This window comes from Salvelinus fontinalis, chromosome 24, assembly GCF_029448725.1.
Source record: "Salvelinus fontinalis isolate EN_2023a chromosome 24, ASM2944872v1, whole genome shotgun sequence".
Taxonomy (NCBI): Eukaryota; Metazoa; Chordata; class Actinopteri; order Salmoniformes; family Salmonidae; genus Salvelinus; species Salvelinus fontinalis.
This window is the reverse complement of record NC_074688.1, coordinates 10,486,696-10,510,345: the sequence shown is the minus strand read 5'-3', so window position 1 is coordinate 10,510,345 and position 23,650 is coordinate 10,486,696. Positions and strand designations below refer to the sequence as shown.

Below are 23,650 nucleotides of genomic sequence, written 5' to 3'. Positions count from 1 at the left end.
TCTAATGAACTTATCCTCTGTAGCAGAGGTAACTCTGGGTCTTCCATTCCTGTGGCGGTCGTCATGAGAGACAGTTTCATCATAGCAATTGATGGTGTTTGCGACTGCACTTGAATAAGTTATTGAAATGCTCCGGGTTGGTTGACCTTCATGTCTTAAAGTAATGATGGCCTGTCATTTCTCTTTGCTTACTTGAGCTGTTCTTGCCATAATATGGACTTGGTCATGAAGCTGGTTGAGAGAATGCCAAGAGTGTGCAAAGCTGTCATCAAGGAAAAGGGTGACTACTTTGAAGAATCTCAAATATAAAATATATTTTTGATTTGTTTAACACTTTTTTAGTTACTACATGATTCTATATGTGTTATTTCGTAGTTTTGATGTCTTCACTAATATTCTACAATGTATAACACAGTAAAAATAAGGAAAAACCCTTGAATGAGTAGGTGTGTCCAAACTTTTAACTGGTACTGTAATTTAAAACATGCTCTTTCATGCCTGTCTTAAGGGATCAAGACCTCTATTACCATAGGCCAATGTTGTATACTGTATGTTGTTTAGAGTATGCATATGTGGTGCATTTAAATAATTATATTAGGAAATTGGTTTTTAACACCTATCAAATAAGGATTTATCAATATTAGTGATCCAATGATGCATTTTGGGATCAACAAGCTGATTGTCGTAGTTATTTACCAAGAAGCAGCATTTCATTTGCATTCCATTTCAAGCTTCATTCATCTCATCAGGCTCTTCACTTAGAGATTTCAATCAGCCTCGGAAAAAAAAAAAAAGAATAGCAGTTTCATTTCTCTGCCCTAAATTTCCCACAAAGAGAATAATTTGCTTCCCTATTCACAATCGGCACCAGGCTTCATTGTGGAGTAATTAAATTTGGGGTATCTGCCGCAAGGATGTTTCATGAATCAGAAATCAGTCCCCCTGCATCGCTCCAATAACTTTTTTCTATTCCTTTTTGTAGCTATGTTCATGTGTTTTACACCTAAAGTGTCTCATGTCTGATAGCCTATTCCAGAGCTGCCATGTCCATGATAAATCCCGCAATAAACCAAAGCACAAAAACACCAGATAAAGGTCCTCTGCACAGCCCAGATCAAGGCGACTTTGTTCAGCATTGTGCCATGAGGATTCTCCGTAAAGGCAGTCTGGATGTCATCCCTATACAGAATGAGGCAGACTCTGGGCTTCCAGTCAAAAGAACAGCCAACGGTGAGGCAAATAAGAGGACTTCAGAGCACTTTTAAAGTGGCTAGTCATAGAGCTCCTCCTTCTCCCCGCCAGACTTTAATAGGATCCAGGATTGAGATCTACTTTTTCCCCTACAGACCATAACATTAACTATTAAAGGAGAGACGAAGACAAAGGGGGACAGAGACACAGAGAGAGAGAGAGAGAGCGACACACCGAGAGAGACAAACATAGGGAGAGAGAGAGAGATGGAGAAAGAGAAAATTGTCTTTGCTGACTCGTGGACTAATTTGAAGACTTTTCCGTGATCCTAGTTGGATTAGGATAATTCTTCCTCAAACAGGTGCTCTCGTTTTAGTAGTCGATAGGTTGGAGGAGTTCCCAAGCAAAACGGCCACCTCAGGGGATCCGCAATTAATAAACACACGACTTCTAGCACTGTCTTTCACCTTTTAATAGGAATACACTCAACCAATTTCCCGGCCAGTGTAATTGTGATAGTGATTCGAACACAAGAACATTGGCCAAGATAAATGGAAGAACATTATATCAGCTAAAACCTATTTATATTCCTATATTCTCCAATCCCCGTTAAGGCCTTTGTATTGCATGTGAAAGAGGAATTCCCTTGGACTCAGACATCTGATAAGATTGTCTGTAAGAGCATTAGCTACAATGACTCTTAAAAAATGGAGATAAGACCAAGGCTAAGGTTATGGTTGGTTGATTGTCTGAATGGAGAACGTGGATTTGAACCTTTCATAACCTTGTCGTTGACGCGTCACTTCTCTAGCTGGTACTGAATTGGAAAAGCCTCTAGAAGAAGATGCAAAAAATAATCTGGGTGAAAAAAGATTAGGAAGAGGTTGCAGTGGCAGCAATAACATTTCTGGCTGGATGTCAGGGTTACGATTATTGTTACTTTTCCCCATGTACTTCATTTTGTCAATTCACATAAGTGAAATCATTTTCTTGTATGCACTAGATTTTTCGGAAGTTGGTGCTAACAACTCAGAGAATATTTCCTATGTCTGGTTTGCGTAACAGCTTTCTCTGCTAGTAGAACATGTATTTGACACATGAAAATGACATTTCCATTATTATATTTACAATTTTTTTCTGTCCTTAGTGTACATGTTAAACTTCCAGCCAGAAAAGTTAGAATATTTCTTGGTTTATATTGAATAGGGGTTCTAATGATCGCAGGCTCAAACTGGAGGCACCTTGTGATTTAACACTGTACTGAGCAATGCACATTCTCAGTCACTGTGTCTCGGTGGAGGACATTTCGGGGTGGACAGTAACAAGGTCCTAGCCAAAGTCACCCATTCTTTCAACCCTGTCAACAATGTCTTCTCTACGTCTTCAAAATAATGGTTAACATTAAATGATTATAATTTATTTTAACAACTCCAGGAGTGTTTTCTTAACTTAAGTGTTCTACTGTGTTCTACCTCAAGCAAGGCGGCTTAATGAGATGACACTGGGCATTGTTTACAAACTCAGCTTTTTGAACTGTTGAAGTGAATTTAAATGTCAAGACTTGTTAGCCAGATAAGGACACACACGTAATGAAAATGGGAGATTTGGAAGCTTTTTGGGAGTTAAGCGAATGGAGACTGACATTTAATCACAGCTCAAGATGTCGCCGGCATCACTTTTAATGACCGTCATCCTCTCCTTTTTCCCTGGTGAAAGAGTTCCCGGACGTATGCGGGAAAACACCACTGCTCACGTATACTGTCAGAGATCACACGCGTGACCGCACACTATCACAGTGCATTCCAGCGGCCTGTACTACGGTGTTGACGACTTTGTCCTTTCCGTCACAACAGTCTGCATACTGTTGTCATTGCAAAGGTCGGATTCACCAGACTATTATCACAGGGAACGGTGTCTGCCGACGACTGCATGGTTTTATTGTCTCTTTGTTCATATTCTTATCCCCCCCTGACCTTGCCCTCGTGATAGTGGAATGGGAATGGGACAAGATCATTGACATAATCTAGGAAAAGTGGAGCAATCCTGAAAAATTACCTGACAAATGGAGTCCAATCATATACAGTAATTTCAGTTTGGTGCAGTAAGGGGGGATTTCAGAATGAAAAGGTATGGTACCAAAGGGAAAATGAAATGGCTTGTGTTGGAGCAAAATACAGTGCTTCTGAAGCCTACATGCACCATATTATCTGGTAGTATTGGCACCTAATGAGAACATTCTTTACTCCTTGGATGGACATTGATCTCAATATGGTCTTTCTCTACAAACTCATTGGACCAGGGTTAGATGATTGACTGTGGATGTAACTCACAAGCTCTCTGCAGAGTCAACGTTTCAGAGAATCCACAAGGGACCCTTACACGGATTACTTTCATCCATAATATATTCCATGTTATACATTTCTGGTAAATCCATTTTATGGCCCTTGAATATTGATTTTGAGGTTTGTCATTATGATGGTCCCACTCGTGAGCCCAATGGGCTGTACCAGTTTGATCGCACTACTCATCTCAAACCAAGGGGTGTACCATAACGCTATTATAATACTGTGGAACAATTTCTTAAGATAAGTATGTCTTAGCGAGTAACTATCCATATCGATTCACATAGTCCAGTATCTACACTACCTTTTGTTACTCAGAAATTGAAAATTGAAAATATGTCCCATCTACAGATTATTTGTTCCTGTATATATATCGTGTCAGTCATCAATCCTAAAACACGTTCCTCTCTCTAATCAATAGAATGATCCCGTCCACCAGTCAGGACTTCCTGGTTCGTGACCTGGTGTCAGGGCGTGAGTACGACCTGTGTGTCCTGGCGGTCTACGACGACGGCATCACCTCGTTGACGGCCACGCGGCAGGTGGGCTGCGTCCAGTTCATCACGGAGACTGAGTACAGCCAGTGCCAGGCCCTCCACAGCCAGTTCCTGGGCGGCACCATGATCATCATTATTGGTGGCATCATCGTGGCCTCCGTGCTTGTCTTCATCATCATCCTCATGATCCGCTACAAGGTCTACAGCCACCAGGGCATGGACACAGGTAAGGTGGGCACCCTGGACAACATCTGTGCCCAGACCAACGGAGGACAGGCTGGGGGACAGGTGTCCCACTCTGGGTCTAAAGTTACAGAGAGCCAGGAGGAGCAACAGGCTCATGCCTTTGCTGGGGTGGGAGGGGGGCCAGGGACAGGGGGGGGAGGGAGTGTGAGTGGAGCGGCATCGCCTAATGCCACCCAAAAGGACTCTAACACCATGGCACTGGTGGTTGACTGTGAGAAGGCGGTGCAGATATCAGACATGACTGCTGAGGACCTGCTGTCGCCTAGTAAGAGGCATCACTCCAGGACTGCCATTGAGATGAAGAGGAGAGCTTCGCTCACACCCAAAGAGGCCACCAACGTGAATGTGGGGGGAAGTAAGTACTTGAGCGATAGAGACAGATACAAATGGTTGTGAATGGGGTTAATGAGAGAGAATGGCAGTGAATGACCCCATTTTTTTACCGTTTTCAATGTGGTATCTCTATGGCATGTCTGAAACATCTGGCTTGTAATTCATTTTTATTCCTTCTGTGACCTACAGTAGGTATCGGCAGTTAGAGCTCTGCCACTGAACATGAGTCCATTGCTTAGCCCAACCCAGCAAACCTCATTGCAGCACATAAAACGCCAATTCTGAGACATGTAATTGTGCTATTCTACTGACTCAATGGGCCACAGACAAGTATATTTTAAAGAGCCTCTCCAGAGTGAAAAGCTTGGATACATTGTTCCAATTGGATAATTGCACTTTCTGAATGAATGGCCATGGATTTCCAGAGCCTTGGCATTGTAAATCACTAAATCAATATGGTGAATTAAATCAGGGTCAGGGAGAGACAGGCCCTCTCTTTCAATAGCGTCAATCACTCAGTGCAGCTGCAAAATACATTTTGGTTGAAATTAAGGGACATAATGAACCAAAATGATCAATCTAGACTGAGGATAATTTGTCAACGAAAACGGTTGAGTTTGGCTGCCCTTGAACCTGACCAAAACCTTTGCAGCCAACCACATTCTCACAGTCATTGCTGTGTAATGCACACTTTGCACTGCAATGCAGATAATGAATTCCCAAAAGGTGCTGCAGTGAACAATCACTCTATACATTTACATTCTGTAATGATCATTTACTTTCACCAGTAGAATCATATGCGACACACAACCAGTAAGTGCAAGGCTACCATGAGATCAGAGTCACTTTGCCGGATCCCATATCAGATCTGTGCCAAAAACCTGTGTAGCTCCCCTGTGTGAGACAAAACGGTGCCAATTTGGTACAGATGATACCGGGCCATGAATCACATTCCCACGGCCATGTCCGCAGGCTCCCGAGTCCTGTGTCCCTGAGACGAAGGGTGAGGGATGCACTGCGCCGCGTCCAGCCTGGCTGTCACTAACTCTACCCGCCTCATCTCTCACCTCTATTTGTCTCTTCCACCAGACACGCCGGCGCCCGCGGCTGCCGACGACGACAAGAGGGCTCACAGAGACTGGAGCGACTTTAAAATTTGATGACTCCTTCTGCTTCTCGGTGAGAAGCAGCCATCAACCTCCAAGAGTAATGGTGCCCTTCTTTCCCTGTTCCTCTCCATTAATCTACTTGAGAGAAGAAGATGAGAGAGGGGGGGGGGGGTCTTTAGTGTAAGATAGATGAATAGATACAAACTGAGACGGAGAGATGGCCGTGTCAGAGAGAAAATATCACTTAGTCAGAGCTAACATATTACTAGCCACGTTACTGCCAGAGACCTCCCTCAGGAGTCTGTTCCCACACATATGCCATATTCAGCGAGACTAATTGCAGAGGACACACCCTTAACACTCAGTGCTGCACTTTGATAGCAGCAGACATCCAAACAACATAATGCAAAAACATGAATTACAATTACTTACATTTTCATCCTACACCAACACACTGTAGCAGCAATACAAAACCGATCATAGCACAGTGGCAATTACAAACAAACACATCTGATCCACCAACCAGTCAAAATCATCATTAGAAGTCAAATTACCATTCAAACAATTGCACATTTTTTCATGATCAGTTGTGATTAATGTCATGCATTCAACTCAATCAGTAACCATCGCTCATGTTTATGTTTTTCAGAATATTCCAGGGTTCCAGGAATCAAGGAGATTAGATTATAAATCAGGAAAATTTTTAGGACTTCTGTCGGACTTCCTCCTTGCGACCCCGGAGTTCACACTGTATCCATGGACCCTTCCATGAAAACACACCTAGATGGACTCAATAAGGACTCAATTCACCATCATAATCTATGGGAGTGGAACTAGACGGGCCAAAGGCCTCGCCGGTGGCTTTTCAAACGTATTGCCTTGTATCCCTTTGTGGCTGACTGTCTGTGTATCCGCTGTCATTACCACAGCACTACTACTGTTCCTGGACCTGTACTTGGACCAGGACTTGCCAATACCTGGACCTGTTCATGCACCTGGATCTATTCCCGGACCTGCTCATACTGTACCTTACTTTACCTGACTGTCTTCAGACTCAGGATGGGGACCCAGCCTAAGGTGAGTGTACACAGGATCATGTACTCTATGTGGGTTGACCAGGAAACACTCCCTGGTCGGGTCACAAGGTCAGCAAACCCCCCAGGACTTATTCATGATTTAACCAAGTTGACCATATATTTCAATCAAGCCAGCCACAGATACAGTGGCTTGCGAAAGTATTCACCCCCCTTGGCATTTTTCCTATTTTGTTGCCTTACAACCTGGAATTAAAATTTATTTTTGGGGGAAGTTTGTATCATTTGATTACACAACATGCCTACCACTTTGAAAATGCAAAATCTTTTTTTTGTGAAACAAACAAGAAATAAGACAAAGAAACTGAAAACTTGAGCATGCATAACTATTCACCCCCAACCCAAAGTCAATACTTTGTAGAGCCACCTTGGGGTATGTCTCTATAAGCTTGGCACATCTAGCCACTGGGAGTTTGCCCATTCTTCAAGGCAAAACTGCTCCAGCACCTTGGATGGGTTCCGCTGGTGTACAGCAATCTTTAAATCATACCACAGATTCTCAATTGGATTGAGTTCCGGGCTTTGACTAGGCCCTTCCAAGACATTCAAATGTTTCCCCTTAAACCACTCAAGTGTTGCTTTAGCAGTATGCCTAGGGCCGTTGTCCTGCTGGAAGGTGATCTCTGTCCCAGTCTCAAATCTCTGGAAGACTGAAACAGGTTTCCCTTAAGAATATCTGTGTATTTAGTGTCATCCATCATTCTTTCAATTCTGTCCAGTTTCCCAGTGCCTGCCGATGAAAAACATGTGGGGTGATGAGAGGTGTTGGGTTTGCGCCAGACATAGCATTTTCCTTGATTGCCAAAAAGCACAATTTTGGTCTCATCTGACCGGAGTACCTTCTTCCATATTTTTGGGTAGTTTCCCACATGCCTTTTGGTGAACACCAAATGTGTTTGCTTATTTCTTTCTTTAAGAAATTGCTTTTTTATGGCCACTCTTCCGTAAAGCCCAGCTCTGTGGAGTGTATGGCTTAAAGTGGTCCTCTGGACAGATACTCCAATCTCTGCTGTGGAGCTTTGCAGCTCCTTCAGGGTTATCTTTGGTCGCTTTGTTGCCTCTGATTAATGCCCTCCTTGCCTGGTCCCTGAGTTTTGGTGGGTGGCCCTCTCTTGGCAGGTTTGTTGTGGTGCCATATTCTTTCCATTGTTTGATAATGGATTTAATGGTGCTCCGTGGAATGTTCAAAGTTTTGGATATTTTTTTATAACCCGACCCTGATCTGTACTTCTCCACAACTGTTTGGAGAGCTCCTTGGTTTTCATGGTGTCATCTCTTGCTTAGTGGTGTTTCAGACTCTAGGGCCTTTCACAACAGGTACACTGAGATCATGTGACACTTAGATTGCACACAGGTGGACTTTTTTAAACTAATTATGTGACTCCTGAAGGTAATTGTTTGCACCAGATCTTATTTAGGGGCTTCATAGCAAAGGTGAATACAAATGCACGCACCACTTTTCAATTATTTAAAAACATTTTTTTTTAAACAAGTAATTTTTTTATTTTACCAATTTTTACTATTTTCTGTATGTCCATTACATGAAATCCAAATAAAAATCCATTTAAACTACAGGTTGTAATGCAACTGTAACGATTCTCTAAATCCTCCTCCTCCTCAGACGAGGAGAGGAGAGAGGGATCTGAAGACCAATATGCAGCGAGGTATGATGACATGATTTATTGAATTAAACAAGACACGACATAGACAGAAAACGAACTATACTTGAATAACTACAAAACAACAAACGACGTAGACGCACCTGAACATAAGAACTTACGTATAACGAAGAACGCATGAAAACAGGAACAGACTACATAAACCGAACAAACAAAACCGAAACAGTCCCATGTGGCGTAACATCACACAGACACAGGAGACAACCACCCACAAACAAACAGTGTGAAAACACCTACCTTAATATGGCTCTCAATCAGAGGAAATGAAAACCACCTGCCTCTAATTGAGAGCCATATCAGGTCACCCTTAAACCAACATAGAAACAGAAAACATAGACTGCCCACCCAAACTCACGTCCTGACCAGCTAACACATACACAAACTAACAGAAAACAGGTCAGGAACGTGACAGCAACAAAATAGGAAAAACGCCAAGGGGGATGAATACTTTTGCAAGGCACTGTAGCTCTGAGATGAAGGAGGGTGATAAAAAAAGAAACTCAAATCAGAAAGCTAATTTAGGGTTGTGTGTGAGAGTGTTTTCTGTGTTGTATTTAGCCAACCATGTTAGAATATCCAGACAGTTCCAGTCTGATTAGCTTGTGGATACAGACAGGAGAAGGAGGGTGTTTGAGTGTAACATGTGGTTATTCTGGAGGAGGAAAACCACTCCAACCCAATCTTTCTCCCAGAGACATCTCATGTTTGCCTCCCATCTCCCCCCCCGTCTCCTCCCTGCCCATTCCTCTGGTTCCTCTGGCTTAACTAAGAACCTGGCTAAACGGACGGGAGATAATTATGGGTAGACAGGCAATTAAGGAATCAAATTTTGTAAGCGATCAGCGCAATTAGGTCCTGAACACACTGATGGAAGAACACAGTGGGAGAGAATCCTAGACGCATCACTAAATCTGTCTGGAGCTAATCCTACTTTCTCTTTCAACTCTTTTTTAAATGTATTCATTTATTAGGATGGCCATTGGTCGATGCCAATGGCGGCAGCTAGTTTTACTGGGGTCCGACCCATAACAAAAAAGACATAACAGACAAAATACTTTACAATTGACATACGTGTGGGTGTGTGTGCATCTATCAGTTACACATACATGTCAGTACATACACACAACAAGTAGGTTACATGGGGAAGAGGCGTAGTGCCATGAGGTGTTGCTTTATTTGTTTTTTGAAACCAGGTTTGCCGTTCACTTGCGCTATATAAGATGGAAAGGAGTTCTATGCACTCATGGCTCTGTATAATGCTGTACGTTTCCTTGAATTTGTTCTGAACCTGGGGCTTGTGAAAAGACCCCTGGTGGCATGTTTGGACACACCTACTCATTCAAGGTTTTTTTTAGCATATGTGTGAACTCCTTCAAGACTGTTGGAAAATAATTCCTGGAGCATGAAGCTGGTGGAGAGAATGCTAAGAGTGTGCAAAGCTGTCATCAAGGAAAAGGGTGGCTACTTTGAAGAATCTCAAATATATTTTGATTTGTTTAATACTTATTTGGTAAATGAAAATAAAGAAAAACCCATGAATGAGTAGGTGTGTCCAAAATTTTGACTGGAACTGTATATACATATCGACCTCAATTGCATATAAACCCCTGCATTTCGACTCAGTACTGGTAACTGGTAACTTTTGACTGGTACTGTACAGTCGTGGCCAAAAGTTTTGAGAATGACACAACTATTCATTTTAACAAAGTCTGCTGCCTCAGTTTGTATGATGGCAATTTGCATACTCCAGAATGTTATGAAGAGTGATCAGATGAATTGCAATTAATTGCAAAGTCCCTCTTTGCCATGCACATGAACTGAATCCCCCCAAAAACAATTCCACTGCATTTCAGCCCTGTCACAAAAGGACCAGCTGACATCATGTCAGTAATTCTCTCTTTAACACAGGTGTGAGTGTTGACGAGGACAAGGCTGGAGATCACTCTGTCATGCTGATTGAGTTCGAATAACAGACTGGAAGCTTCAAAAGGAGGGTGGTGTTGGAATCATTGCTCTTCCTCTGTCAGCCATGGTTACCTGCAAGGAAACATGTGGCGTCATCATTGCTCTGCACAAAAAGGGCCTCACAGGCAAGGATATTGCTGCCAGTAATATTGCACCTAAATCAACCATTTATCGGATCATCAAAAACTTCAAGGAGAGCGGTTCAATTGTTGTGAAGAAGGCTTCAGGGCGCCCAAGAAAGTCCAGCAAGCGCCAGGACCGTCTCCTAAAGTTGATTCAGCTGCGGGATCGGTGCACCACCAGTACAGAGCTTGCTCAGGAATGGCAGTATGCAGGTGTGAGTGCATCTGCACGCACAGTGAGGTGAAGACTTTTGGAGGATAGCTTGGTGTCAAGAAGGGCAGCAAAGAAGCCACTTCTCTCCAGGGAAAACATCAGGAACAGACTGATATTCTGCAAAATGTACAGGGATTGGACTGCTGAGGACTGGGGCGAAGTAATTTTCTCTGATGAATCCCCTTTCCGATTGTTTTGGGCCTCCGGAAAAAAGCTTGTCCAGAGAAGACAAGGTGAGTGCTACCATCAGTCCTGTGTCATGCCAACAGTAAAGCATCCTGAAACCATTCATGTGTGGGGTTGCTTCTCAGCCAAGGGAGTGGGCTCACTCACAATTTTGCCTAAGAACACAGCCATGAATATAGAATGGTTCCAACACATCCTCCGAGAGGAAATTCTCCCAACCATCCAAGAACAGTTTGGTGACGAACAATGCCTTTTCCAGCATGATGGAGCACCTTGCCATAAGGCAAAAGTGATAACTAAGTGGCTCAGGGGAACAAAACATCAATATTTTAGGTCCATGGCCAGTAAACTCCCCAGACCTTAATCCCATTGAGACCTTGTGGTCAATCCTCAAGAGGCGGGTGGACAAACAAAAACCCACAAATTCTGACATACTCCAAGCATTGATTATGCAAGAATGGGCTGCCATCAGTCAGGATGTGGCCCAGAAGTTAACTGACAGCACGCCAGGGTGCACTGCAAATATTGACTCTTTGCATCAACTTCATGTAATTGTCAATAAAAGCCTTTGACACTTATGAAATGCTTGTCATTATACTTCAGCATTCCATAGTAACATTTGACAAAAATGCGTAAAGACACTGATGCAGCAAACTTTGTGGGTATTAATATTTGTGTCATTCTCAAAACTTTTGGCCACGACTGTACTTTTCTCAAGCACCGGTTCTTGTCAATAGTACAGTACAGCACTCACAATCGTCTTGTTATCAATTTCTTTCAACCAAACATGAGTAATTTGTATCAGTGCAGTACATGTTTACTGCCCTTCTCTATAAGCATTCTGAAAGTATGTTGTTCATTTGTTTACAGAGAAGTATTTGGTCAAACACAATTTTCTTCCAACAGTTTGCTAAGAGCTGGCAGCAAGCTGATAGGGCATACTGTTAGAACCAGTATAGGCCACTTTCCACTCTTGGGTAACGGAATAACTGTGGCTTCCCTCCAGGCCTAAGGACAAAGACTTTCCTCTAGGCTGCAATTAAAGATATGCCAGATAGGAGTGGCTATAGAGTCAGCTACCATCCTAAGTAGCTTTCCATCTAAGTCGTCAATGCCAGGTGTGTCATTATTGATTGATAACAATCATTTTTCCACCTCTCCCACAATAACTTTACAAAATTCAAACTTGTAATTATTTTCTTTCATTATTAGTACAATGGCACACTGTTAGTTGTTGGCATTTCCTTTGTAAATTTTCCCACTTTGACAATGAAGTAATCATTAAAATAATCTGATTCAATGAACATTTTTGTTGAATTAGCCTTTCTGCCCCCTCCCCCCCAAAAAATCATCATTTTTTATATCATTGATCTTGACTTCATAATACAGTTTCTTCTACTTTTTATTGAGTTTAGTCACATAATTTATTAATTTGCAGTAAGTCAGCCAGTCAGATGTGCAGCCAGACTTATTAGCTACTCCTTTCGCCCGATCTCTTTCAACCATACGGTTTGTCAACTCTTCATCAAACAGGTGCATGTTAATTAATAATTGGAAGAAGCAAATTCATCAAGTGCCGTGCCTGAATGCTCCTTATTAATTACATTAGACCAACAAATATTTTGAACCTCATCCACATAAGAGTCACAGCAAAACATTTTGTATGATTTTTTACACTATTTTAAACCCAACTGTTGGAACCTTGGCTTTCCTGGATATAGCCACTATATTGTGATCATTGCATCCAAAGGGTAGGGATACAGCTTTAGAACGAAGTTCTAGAGTATTTGTAAAAATGTAATCGATAGATGTGGATGATCTTGTTCCTGTAGTGTTTGAAAACACCCTGGTAGGTTGATTAATAATGTGAACCAGATTACAGGCACTGGTTACAGTGAGGAGCTTCCTCTTGAGCGGACAGCTTGATAACAACCATCCAATATTCAGGTCCCCAAGAAAGTAGACCTCTCTGTTTACGTCACGTACACTACCAAGCGTTTCACACATATTATTTAGATACAGACTGTTAGCACTTAGTGGCCTTTAGCAACACCCCAAAAGAAAATGCTTTAGATGTTCCAGGTGAACCTGCAACCACAACACTTCAATAACACTTGATATGGCTTTGAATATATACAGCAACACCTCCCCCGTAAGCATTCCTGTCTCTTCCATAGGTGTTATTCTTGTATTGCTACTGCTGTATCATCAAATGAATTATCTAAGTGAGTCTCAGAAATGACTAATATATTAACATTATCTGATGTTAGCAAGTTATTGATTTAATGAACCTTATTTCTAAGGCTACATATATTAAAATTGCCCTTTCCTGGGTAGCTTATCAGAAATAGACATGATTTGCACAAAAAAAAATAACATTCGGCAGTCCATTAATAAGTTGGTGTATGTAAGTGTGTGTGTGCTGCGGGGTTGAAGCTACAAACCCATAGGTTTGCTCTATCATCCCTTCCAGGCATTTGGGAGGAAGAGTGTACAATGAGCCTGTCATAGCAGATGTAAGCAATGTTCCCACGCGGTCTGGAACCTTTCATGGTTGGGATAAGTTCTTTCCTCTTCTGGCGCACAGCTTCAGGATTGTTCTTGTTGAGGAAGATATACGTTTCTCTCAAGTTCTTGACTCTTTCCAGAACAGCTACCTTGTCCTTGAACTTCAGGAACTTGACCACTATCGGCCTGAGCCTGTCACCTGGACCTCAATCTTCCTGTGGTCCATATTCAGTTTCTCAGAGAATTTCCCTCACATTGTCCTTAGACTTCATCCAGGTCTCATGTGGAGATTCTGCATTTCTGTCCATAACCATGTTTATACGCCTTGATTGTCCCTCGAGATAATCTGATTTCTCTGTCATTGTTATCATGATTCACACACAGAACTGATGTCATCTCTCAATGACTTACAGATTGTTGTCATCTTGCCGTTCTCCTGTTTAAACTCACCGAGCTGACCCTGGGAGAACTGCAAACTGTTCTTCAGATCCTGGACCTCTCTGATCAAGTCCATGATTTTATTAGTTGACTCCACCGGTGTTTGGACAAAACACTTGAAGCTGTTTTGTTGTTGTTGTAAAAACTGCTTGTAGCACTATATATATTTGTTTGTTTGTTTGTTTAAAAGATCCTTCACCTGTGATAGAAAGACACCGCTGTCCTCAACAGCACTCCCGCCAGCTTTGGTCTTTGTCATGGTAGCAACGTAGGTTATGCTGTTACTCCTCGCAGTTCCAGAAGGGCAGGTTGCAGGTAAGATTGAAAACAACAACTAACAGCAGAGATCTAGACAGCCACAAGCCCAGCTTTACCGTAGCATGTTCAGTAAACCAACAAGTAGAGTTCCATGCTGAGTGCAGCTATGGCTGTGTTCATTAGGGTAATGGTGTGCTTTTTGTGTTTGGCTTTGCTGACTCGAAACGTTTTGTTTACTTAAGTCAATAAATACGTTTCTTGAAGGACATGCATGTGGTTGGTCATTTCCGGGACGCCTTACGAGATCATACTTGCTTATTCTCACATCAAACATAGGACTGTGCTTTCTAGAGATTTATCCAGCCATCTTGTCATAGCTTAGGTCTATGTTATCTTAGATCACTGCAGTGGTCATAGTATACCATTGTACAGTCAAACACAGATGAATCCCATTAACGTTTGATCCCACAACTCATTGAAGTTGATTTCTTACCCTCGCCCACCGTGTGTTCAGACAGGCTTGTGTCTCTGTGATGGCACTTCTACAATTTTGTACAACAAAGTGATTACACAGTGATCTGGCCCTATCGTGTGATGGAGAGGAGGGATGTTGCAGTAAAAGGGCCTCTGCTATTACGTATCGACTTCCTGAAACCAAGCAAGGGAGGTATGCATAATTGATAATAGCAGCTAGTTCTCGCCTCCGACGTTAACCTTGCCATCAATTCCCCTGTGAAGTCTTTCTTTTACCTGCTAACATCTGAGAGCACAGAAGCGTGTCGAGAAGGGAGGCTAAAATGAGCAGGACAGTTCTGGAGCATCGCTGTATGTCCTAACAAATAGTTTCATCATGCTCTCACTCGGATGGCTTTAGCCTTTGATAGTTGAGAGTAAACTCACCCTTAATATATTTTATCAGAAAACTAATGTTGTGCCTGTCTGATTAATAAAATGTCAGTGGCGGGTGGACAGGTGCTTTTGTTTTGTGTTCTTTGTTGGATATTAATGTGGAGAGGGTTGAGGTGTAGTGATGTGTGAATTTAGGGGACCCCATTCTTCTTAGCCCTCACCATTCCTCGAGTGGACAGGGACAAATGGAAAGGCTCAGTCGGCCGTCAGCGCCAAGGCCTGGGCCATGAAATCACTATTGATCAACCCATATCTCACCATCAAGCAGGAGTTTGAGAAATTAGACTGGTTTCAGGTTAGACTTGAAAGAGATGAGATGAGGCGAAGATAGATGTGTGTGTTCAAAGAGCCTGGTGTCGTGAATATTCTGTCTCACAAAATAACATGAGGATTGGAAAACAGAACCACTGTAAAAGGATCGTAACCCTGCTGCTGGTGTAATTTCGTAGTTAGTGTTTGCTATTCAAGCAAGGGAGATGTAGAGGCGGGCTGTGTGTGTTTTCCTACATGCATGTGTGTGTGTGTGTGTTTTGTGAGAACATCATGCCTCTCAGATTTACACAAGAGTCCATCCTACAAAAAAAAGACCACACAAACAAAAAGCAGATGATGCTTACATATCACAACCACTGCCAAATGTAATTAATTACTACTGTACCAAGAGGCCGGCAAATGTCAGCAGAGGAATTTATTTTGCTAATTTTGCAGCTTTCTTTATTGCTGTTGCTGTGTGTTTGCTTTGATCGAGGCCGTAGTTTCTGCTTTCTGTGTGTGTGAGGCACTGGGCCTCGGGGCGCACTGCAGCTCAATTTAAACTCCGCACTAATTCCAAACAATGGCAAAGGCATTGATTCTGTTTCTTTTTGTCACACAGCCCGTCTGCGCCCAGAAAAATATGTTTGTATACCGAGTGGCAATTCCATTCTTGTCTCTTCGCGTTTGTATTGAGTGAGAACAGAATTGAGTTAGGGGTTGCCGTTTTTCTGCCTCTCCTTAAAGTTGTATTTTCTAGCTACGTGTTCTATGATCCTTATTGCTCTGGAGACAACAACAAAAAATTATCACAACAACAATCAAAATTCCTCACGGATTGAGATCACAACTAGTTTTAGATTGCTATCAACATTTTACTAAAATAGGCCTTGGAGAAATCAATGATGGCTTGATGGCGCCCATCTTCCAATCCTCCCACACTTAGCATTATGTTTTGTCAAGTCTCCAGCCTCATTTCTCTGCCAATTAGAGAATAGCTACGTGGCTAATCATTGCTCCATGCTGATGACGCAGCGATGAGCATGTTACCCAATGTATCAGCAGCGGCATGGCGCCTGATGATCACAGGTCCCTGGCATCAATAAACAGGCTGTTTTGAGTGAGATCACAGAGTTCTCCCCACGAATGGAAGTCAAGAACAGTGAGCTAAATGGTATGTGCTGAACTGTCTGAAAGCTCAACTATGGCATCACTATGCAGACATTATGCAAACAAGTTCTTTGTTGTTGTTTTTGGGGAGACAGAATGATGTTCGACTCAGATATCATGGGGCAGAACCGAGGCGGCAGGGGACATTAGGTTGTAGGCTCTATTTGTTTTCACTTTGTCACTTTATCATGTTCTTCTGAGCAGGGCAAATGCAGAGGAGGCTACTGAGATTCACAATACCAGAGTTATGGTTTTATTAAAACAGACGTTGCCGGTTCTGGTGACTAAGAGGCAGACCTAAAACCAAGGGCAAAATACTGTTGATGTTATCACTCGCCCTCCCGTCAGACAATGTGAAACAGCAATAACAACATCCCATGTAAAAAGGTGAGATGATGAAAGTTGGTATGGAGAATAAATTACGGTCTCCCCCTGAACAGTTTATGGGTTGGCCGGCAGAGGATCGCAGTGGATGCCGTTCGGAGAGAGATTTGTGTGGCAGACACACTGAGGTGATTCATATCAGATGATGATTGGGTGATTGCCCCGGGGGAGGTGTTCACTCCATAGTACAGCCGGTCCCAATTGATTTCTGCTGCTCAGGCCACATTTAATTGCATAGTCGATATGTGATGATGGGAATCATAATCAGCGTTGCAAAATAAGAGTCGGACAATGTGTATCGCACTGACCCCTCCATGGAATACACTTTCTCAGGACAGGAGTGCCGCCATGCCGTGACCCTGAGACAGCAATGCTGGTCCAATATCCTTTCTCCTGGATGGTGGAGAAGATCACCTATTTAGCTCAATAGTGCATACTCAGCACGATGAAACATGCTTTGTTTGTAAATCGCTGTAAATGAAGCTATTTCACATACAATCGCTGTCAATAGCGTTTCTAGAGACCGTGTGTCATGCAACACCATGAATGGTTTGCAGAAGGTGGCAGATCTAATGGAAAGAAAGCTACAGTATGATGCTATAGTTCAGTGTACAAATAGGTCTCCTGTACTCGGTTTGATAGGTAAACTTTTAAAGTGGTTAAGGAAATACAGGACTATATATTTCTGCACTTTTGCTGCATCCAAGCGCTTCATAATATGTGGTTGTGCTTTAAGAGAGACTCTCCTGCTGTGCCAACAAGACAGTAGTACAGATGGGCAGGTTCTGCTTTGTGTAGACGCTAGCTGAATTTATCAATGCTCCCACGCTGGGAGGGAGAGGCAGAGAACGCCCATGGTCACAAAGATCCTGGAGCAGATTACATCACTCTTAAAGCAATACATTTTTCATTGGATAATACCCGCTATAGACTAGTCCTGAACATGTATTGAATGTGACTGTAGAATGTATTTTGTTCAAGTCACGTGTTACAGTACACTTTGCTATTGAAAAGCAAATTGTTTGTTTGAATGGGTTGTGGTGAAGGACTAATGGCCCTTATGTTTTCGAATGGACAATCTATTTCTGCCTTGTGAAGTCAGCATAAAGTGCCCAAAAACACTTTCATGCAGTTGTGTTTCTTTGACATAAACATCATGCTAGTACATTCAGCCAACTGAGAAGCAAAAATAAGTACCCTCTCAACTCCTCCACTTTATAGGCCTCGGTCCACTCAGGGCTTTCAGCGTCAAACATGTTAGCTTGACACAAGGGATCAGCATTTCCAAAATGGCATCCATCGTTGTAGCTCTTGCACCTGTTCAGCCTCTTCTCCTCTCCAATACAAACCACCTGCAGTGCCAGCTAGTCAGCTATATCCAGGTGCCATACATGTCCACCAGAGAGCCCATATCCAGCACCATTTGTCAACGTGCCTAGTTCCATATGTAGATGTAAGCCGAAGTATTATATTTAAAAATGTCTGCCAGGCTTGTGTTCAGCTCACCACCTGCCATGCATCCAGAGCCATGATATGCCCAACCCGAGGGAGGCTTAGTCAGGCTACCGTGAGGGCTGGGCTGTCTGAGCTGACCGGCTCAGCTCCTATCACTCTTCTGTGGACAGTGCGTGAGACATTGAGGATGAGTCTAAGGCCGAGGAGTCCCAAATGTAATCTTGCACTATACTGGAAAAGCATCTGTTCACTTCAATGGCTGTTTAATGGCACAGCGTTGTTGTTTTATAATCCTGTTTCGTTTCATGGCCACGTAGGCAGGCCAGCCACCGTTTGGCCAGTGCTGTGAGGGAGGCTGCCAGTCATTTACATTTGCATCAAACAGCAGTAGAGCAGGACACGGATCCAAACAGAGGGCATTGTCCAAGCACGGTGGTCGTATGGCTGCCAGTGTTTGTGAAGCTTCCTGTGTTTGTATTAGACACACAGGTTATTCAACTGATGTACTTTGGTCTATTGTCATTATGGGAATGTTTGAATGTTCTCTGTTTCATGAAATAAAGCCTTAGTTTGGCAGGGATTCAATGACTCGAACCCTGGTCAAGGAGAAACAGTATCATCAACATACTTCAGGGGCTACAATGTTGGCTGATCTTCATGAAGCCCTTTCAATGATCAACCTGGATTAAGTGGACTTGTATGTGTGGTCAATCGTAAACGGATGAAAGGGCAAAATAGAACATATTCCTCACTGATTTCGCTGTCTCTCTCTTCTCTCTGCAGGTATGGGCCGAGTTTACCCCATCCGGACTCCGAGGACAGAAGGATATAAAGGAGGAATAACTAACAGGAACTAAGCAAACTGAACCGCATGTCTGTGCATCACCACCACCTCTTCGTCACCATGGTCTTCATCACCCTGTGTTGCGTTTTTTTTTTCACCTTTGAGCCGAACCCAGTGAGAACGGAATCAAACAGGCAGACTGACAAAACGCTCAGTCCTGGGGACTCACCTTCTTCTGTGTTCTCCGTCACTTTTTATTTGGCTTTATCTTTTGTATCTGTACATAACGCAATTCCAAATCTTATAGTTTTGTACATGTAATTTTTATGGTGTGTGAAATTTTTCTAATAAAATATAAAAGTGGATTCATTCCCTAGAGACTAACTGGCCTGTTTGTGGCTGATGATTTACCATCTGTTACACCTACTTCTCCCCTCTTGTATTCCCCCAATACAAATCTAGTACTCTACACCCACACCCTATCCCCGCCTCACCTGTCTCTGCTTCATGGCACCACAAAGCCAACAACGTGTTACCTGGTGGTTGTAGCACAATAGCAGTCAATCCAAATTACGTTAGAGGGAGAAAGGGATCCCAGAAGTAAAAATAAATTAGGTTTGAATCATCCCATAGCGTCCAGCCCTTTATATATTACCCCACCTGTCCTACAGCCTTCCCCATATAGAGATATTCAGCATCAGAGTTAGTCTCTCTCCCCCACCTAGTAGGCTTTAAATTCTGCCAACTCAATTCCACTGACTTCTTTTTATGTTTTTCCCCCTGACCCTCAAAGCCGACATGAATTTCAACACTGCAATTTGCACAGAATCTCTTGTGGTGGTTTTCACCATCTGGTGCAGTGAATCTGATCCAGGTCAGGCATTTAACCAACGGAATGCTTTGCGTGAGTTGGATGTCTTATTGAAAGTGCTAAAGCCTGGCTTTCATGGCTGTTTATAGCTATCCCAAAGTCCTCCTAAAGGCTTGCTGGGAGATGTGTGCCATGAGAGTAATGACTGTTTGCCATTGTGCTAAATCATCAGTTTGCTGTTATTACATACATCATAAAATGGAGTAATCATCACTATTTCCTCATGGCAAGAGATCGAATGATTTCACTGTCATTAATACAGGGGAACATTGAGGTGCAGATGTTCCCAGAAGAAATTAAATGTTAACATCAGTCACTCTGTGAGTTAAAGTGAGTTTGTAAATGTCACCCTATACGTATTTCAGTCAGGAAACCCTCTTTTGGACTCTTTCGTATACACCCTATATTTTACAATTTATTCCCCCCCCCCGCCCACAGACAGTACTGGTTTCCAGTCGATGGAATGTGAGACAGAAGTGATGGTAAAAGGCCTTGTCTATTGGATTTCTTGAGTAATTCATTTTTTGGGTCAATAACAGTACTTTTGTCATGTTCACTTCTGCAAATGTTGGCAATGGTCATAGAGGAAATCTGCACTTCTCAGCTAACTGGAGAAGTCCGTCTGTGAAACGGTACATTTCATTCTTGAAAGTGATGTTACACTCGGCAGCATACCTACAGTTGGAGTCATTAAAACTCATTTTTTAAACATTCCCCAAATTTCTTGTTGACAAACTATAGTTTTGGCCAGTCGGTTAAGATATCTACTTTGAGCATTACGCAAGTCATTTTTCCAACAATTGTTTCCAGACAGATTATTTTACTTATAATTCCCTTTATCACAATTCCAGTGGGTCAGAAGTTTACATACACTAAGTTGACTGTGCCTTTAAACAGCTTGGAAAATTCCAGAAAATTATGTCATGGCTTTAGAATCTTCTGATTGGCTAATTGACATCATTTGAGTCAATTGGAGGTGTACCTGTGGATCTATTTCAAGGCCTACCTTCAAACTCAGTGCCTCTGCTTGACATCATGGGTAAATCAAAAGAAATCAGCCAAAACCTCAGAAGAATACTTGTAGACCTCCACAAGTCTGGTTCATACCTGGGAGCAATTTCCAAGCGCCTGAAGGTACCACATGCATCTGTACAAACAATAGTACGCAAGTATAAACACCATGGGACCACGCAGCCGTCATACCGCTAAGGAAGGAGATGCGTTCTGTCTCCTAGAGATGAACATACTTTGGTGCGAAAGAGAACTGAAAAAGTGTGTGCGAGCAAGGAGGCCTACAAACCTGACTCAGTTACACCAGCTCTGTCAGGAGGAATGGGCCAACATTCACCCAACTTATTGTGGGAAGCTTGTGGAAGGCTACCCGAAACGTTTGACCCAAGTTAAACAATTTAAGGGCAATGCTACCAAATACTTATTGAGTGTATGTAAACTTCTGAACCACTAGGAATGTGATGAAAGAAATAAAAGCTGAAATAAATCATTCTCTACTATTATTCTGACATTTCACATTCTTAAAATAAAGTGGTGATCCTAACTGACCTAAGACAGGGCATTTTTAATAGGACTGTAACGGGTGACGCTCTCCTCATCCTCGGAAGAGGTGAGGAGAGAAGGATCTTCAGACCAAAACGCAGGCTTAGGGAAATAAGCCATCTTTATTATAAAATATGATGGCAACACGAAACAAAACACTTTAACAAGCTTACAAAATAACAAAACGACGTTGACGCAACCTGAACATAAACTTACATAACTAAACATAAACTTACGTACAGGAAACAGACGACATCGAAACGAAACGAAACAAACAAACGCTACAGTCCTATGTGGTACGAACATAACATACGGACACAGGAGACAATCACCCACAAACAAACAGTGAGAATGCCCTACCTAAATATGACTCTTAATTAGAGGCAAACGCAAACCACCTGCCTCTAATCAAGAGCCATACCAGGCAAACCGAAACCAACATAGAAACAGATAACATAGAATGCCCACCCAACCTCACGTCCTGACCAACTAACACACAAAAACTAACATAAATAGGTCAGGAACGTGACAGTACCCCCCCCCACAAGGTGCGAACTCCGGACGCACCAGCACAAAGTCTAGGGGAGGGTCTGGGTGGGCATCTAACCACGGTGGTGGCTCAGGCTCCGGGCGCGGTTCCCACCCCACCATAATCCATCCTAACTTCCTCCCTCCAAGAATGTCCACCCTCTTTTTTCCCCCACACAATTCTCTTAATAATATATTTAATAAGGATAACACCGGGACAGAGAGATAAATCAAGATAGAGGGATAGATAAGAATATAGAGATAGATGAAGATAGAGAGGGAGATTAGGATAGAGGGGCAACTCCGGACTGAAAGGCAGCTCCGGACAGAGAGACAGCTCTGGACTGATGGGCAGTTCTGGGTATCCAGCCTTTTCAGGCTGAAGGACAGCTCATGGCTGACTGACGAATCTCGATGCTCATGGCTGGCTGACGGCTCTCGACGCTCATGGCAGGCTGACGGCTCTCTATGCTCATGGCAGGCTGACGGCTCTCGACGCTCATGGCAGGCTGACGGCTCTCGACGCTCATGGCAGGCTGACGGCTCTCGACGCTCATGGCGCTCTGACGGCTCTGGCTGCTCATGGCGCTCTGACGGCTCTGGCTGCTCATGGCGCTCTGACGGCTCTGGCTGCTCATGGCGCTCTGACGGCTCTGGCTGCTCATGGCGCTCTGACGGCTCTGGCTGCTCATTGCTCTCTGACGGCTCTGGCTGCTCATGGCTCTCTGACGGCTCTGGCTGCTCATGGCTCGCTGGCGGCTCTGGCAGATCCTGTCTGGTTGGCGGCTCTGGCAGATCCTGTCTGGTTGGCGGCTCTGGCAGATCCTGTCTGGTTGGCGGCTCTGGCAGATCCTGTCTGGTTGGCGGCTCTGGCAGATCCTGTCTGGTTGGCGGCTCTGGCAGATCCTGTCTGGCTGACGGCTCTAGCGGCTCCTGTCTGGCTGATGGCTCTAGCGGCTCCTGTCTGGCTTACGGCTCTGTAGGCTCATGGCAGACGGGCGGCTTTGCAGGCTCATGGCAGACGGGCGGCTTTGCAGGCTCCTGGCAGACGGATGGCTCAGACGGCGCTGGGGAGACGGATGGCTCAGATGGCGCTGGGGAGACGGATGGCTCAGATGGCGCTGGGGAGACGGATGGCTCAGATGGCGCTGGGGAGACGGATGGCTCAGATGGCGCTGGGGAGACGGATGGCTCTGGCCGGATATGGCGCACTGTAGACCTGGTGCGTGGTGCCGGAACTGGAGGCACCGTGCTAATGATAAGCACCTTCCTACTAGTGCGGGGAGCAGGGACAGGGCACACTGTATTCTCAAAGCCTACTCTATCCCTGATGCGTGGTACCGGCACTGGTGACGCCGGGCTGAGGACAAGCACATCAGGATTAGTAGGGGGAGAATATACAGTGTGTACAGGGCTCTGGAGACGCACTGGTAGCTTAGTGCGTGGGGCCGGAACTGGAGGCACCGGGCTAGATACACGCACTACAGGGAGAGTGCGTGGAGGAGGAACAGGGCTCAGGATACGCACTGGTAGCCTAGTGCGTAGTGTATACACTGTAGGT

General features: G+C 43.7%; 1 protein-coding gene across 4 annotated transcripts in view; it reads left to right on the top strand.

Annotated features, from left to right (window-relative positions):
• The window catches only part of LOC129821904 (leucine-rich repeat and fibronectin type III domain-containing protein 1-like protein), a 129,084-nt gene extending 109,564 nt beyond the window's left edge, over positions 1-19,520 (top strand). For 2 of the 4 annotated variants that reach the window (XM_055879637.1, XM_055879634.1), the window contains 4 exons: positions 3,955-4,631; positions 5,699-5,788; positions 6,368-6,795; positions 19,136-19,520. In XM_055879637.1, the coding sequence (XP_055735612.1) occupies positions 3,955-4,631; positions 5,699-5,769 (748 nt within the window). In that variant the 3' untranslated portion in view covers positions 5,770-5,788; positions 6,368-6,795; positions 19,136-19,520. Of the gene's footprint in view, positions 1-3,954; positions 4,632-5,698; positions 5,822-6,367; positions 6,796-19,135 lie in introns of all 4 variants that reach the window. The other 2 variants (XM_055879635.1, XM_055879636.1) reach the window with 2 other exon arrangements.
• Positions 19,521-23,650: the final 4,130 nt, after the last annotated feature.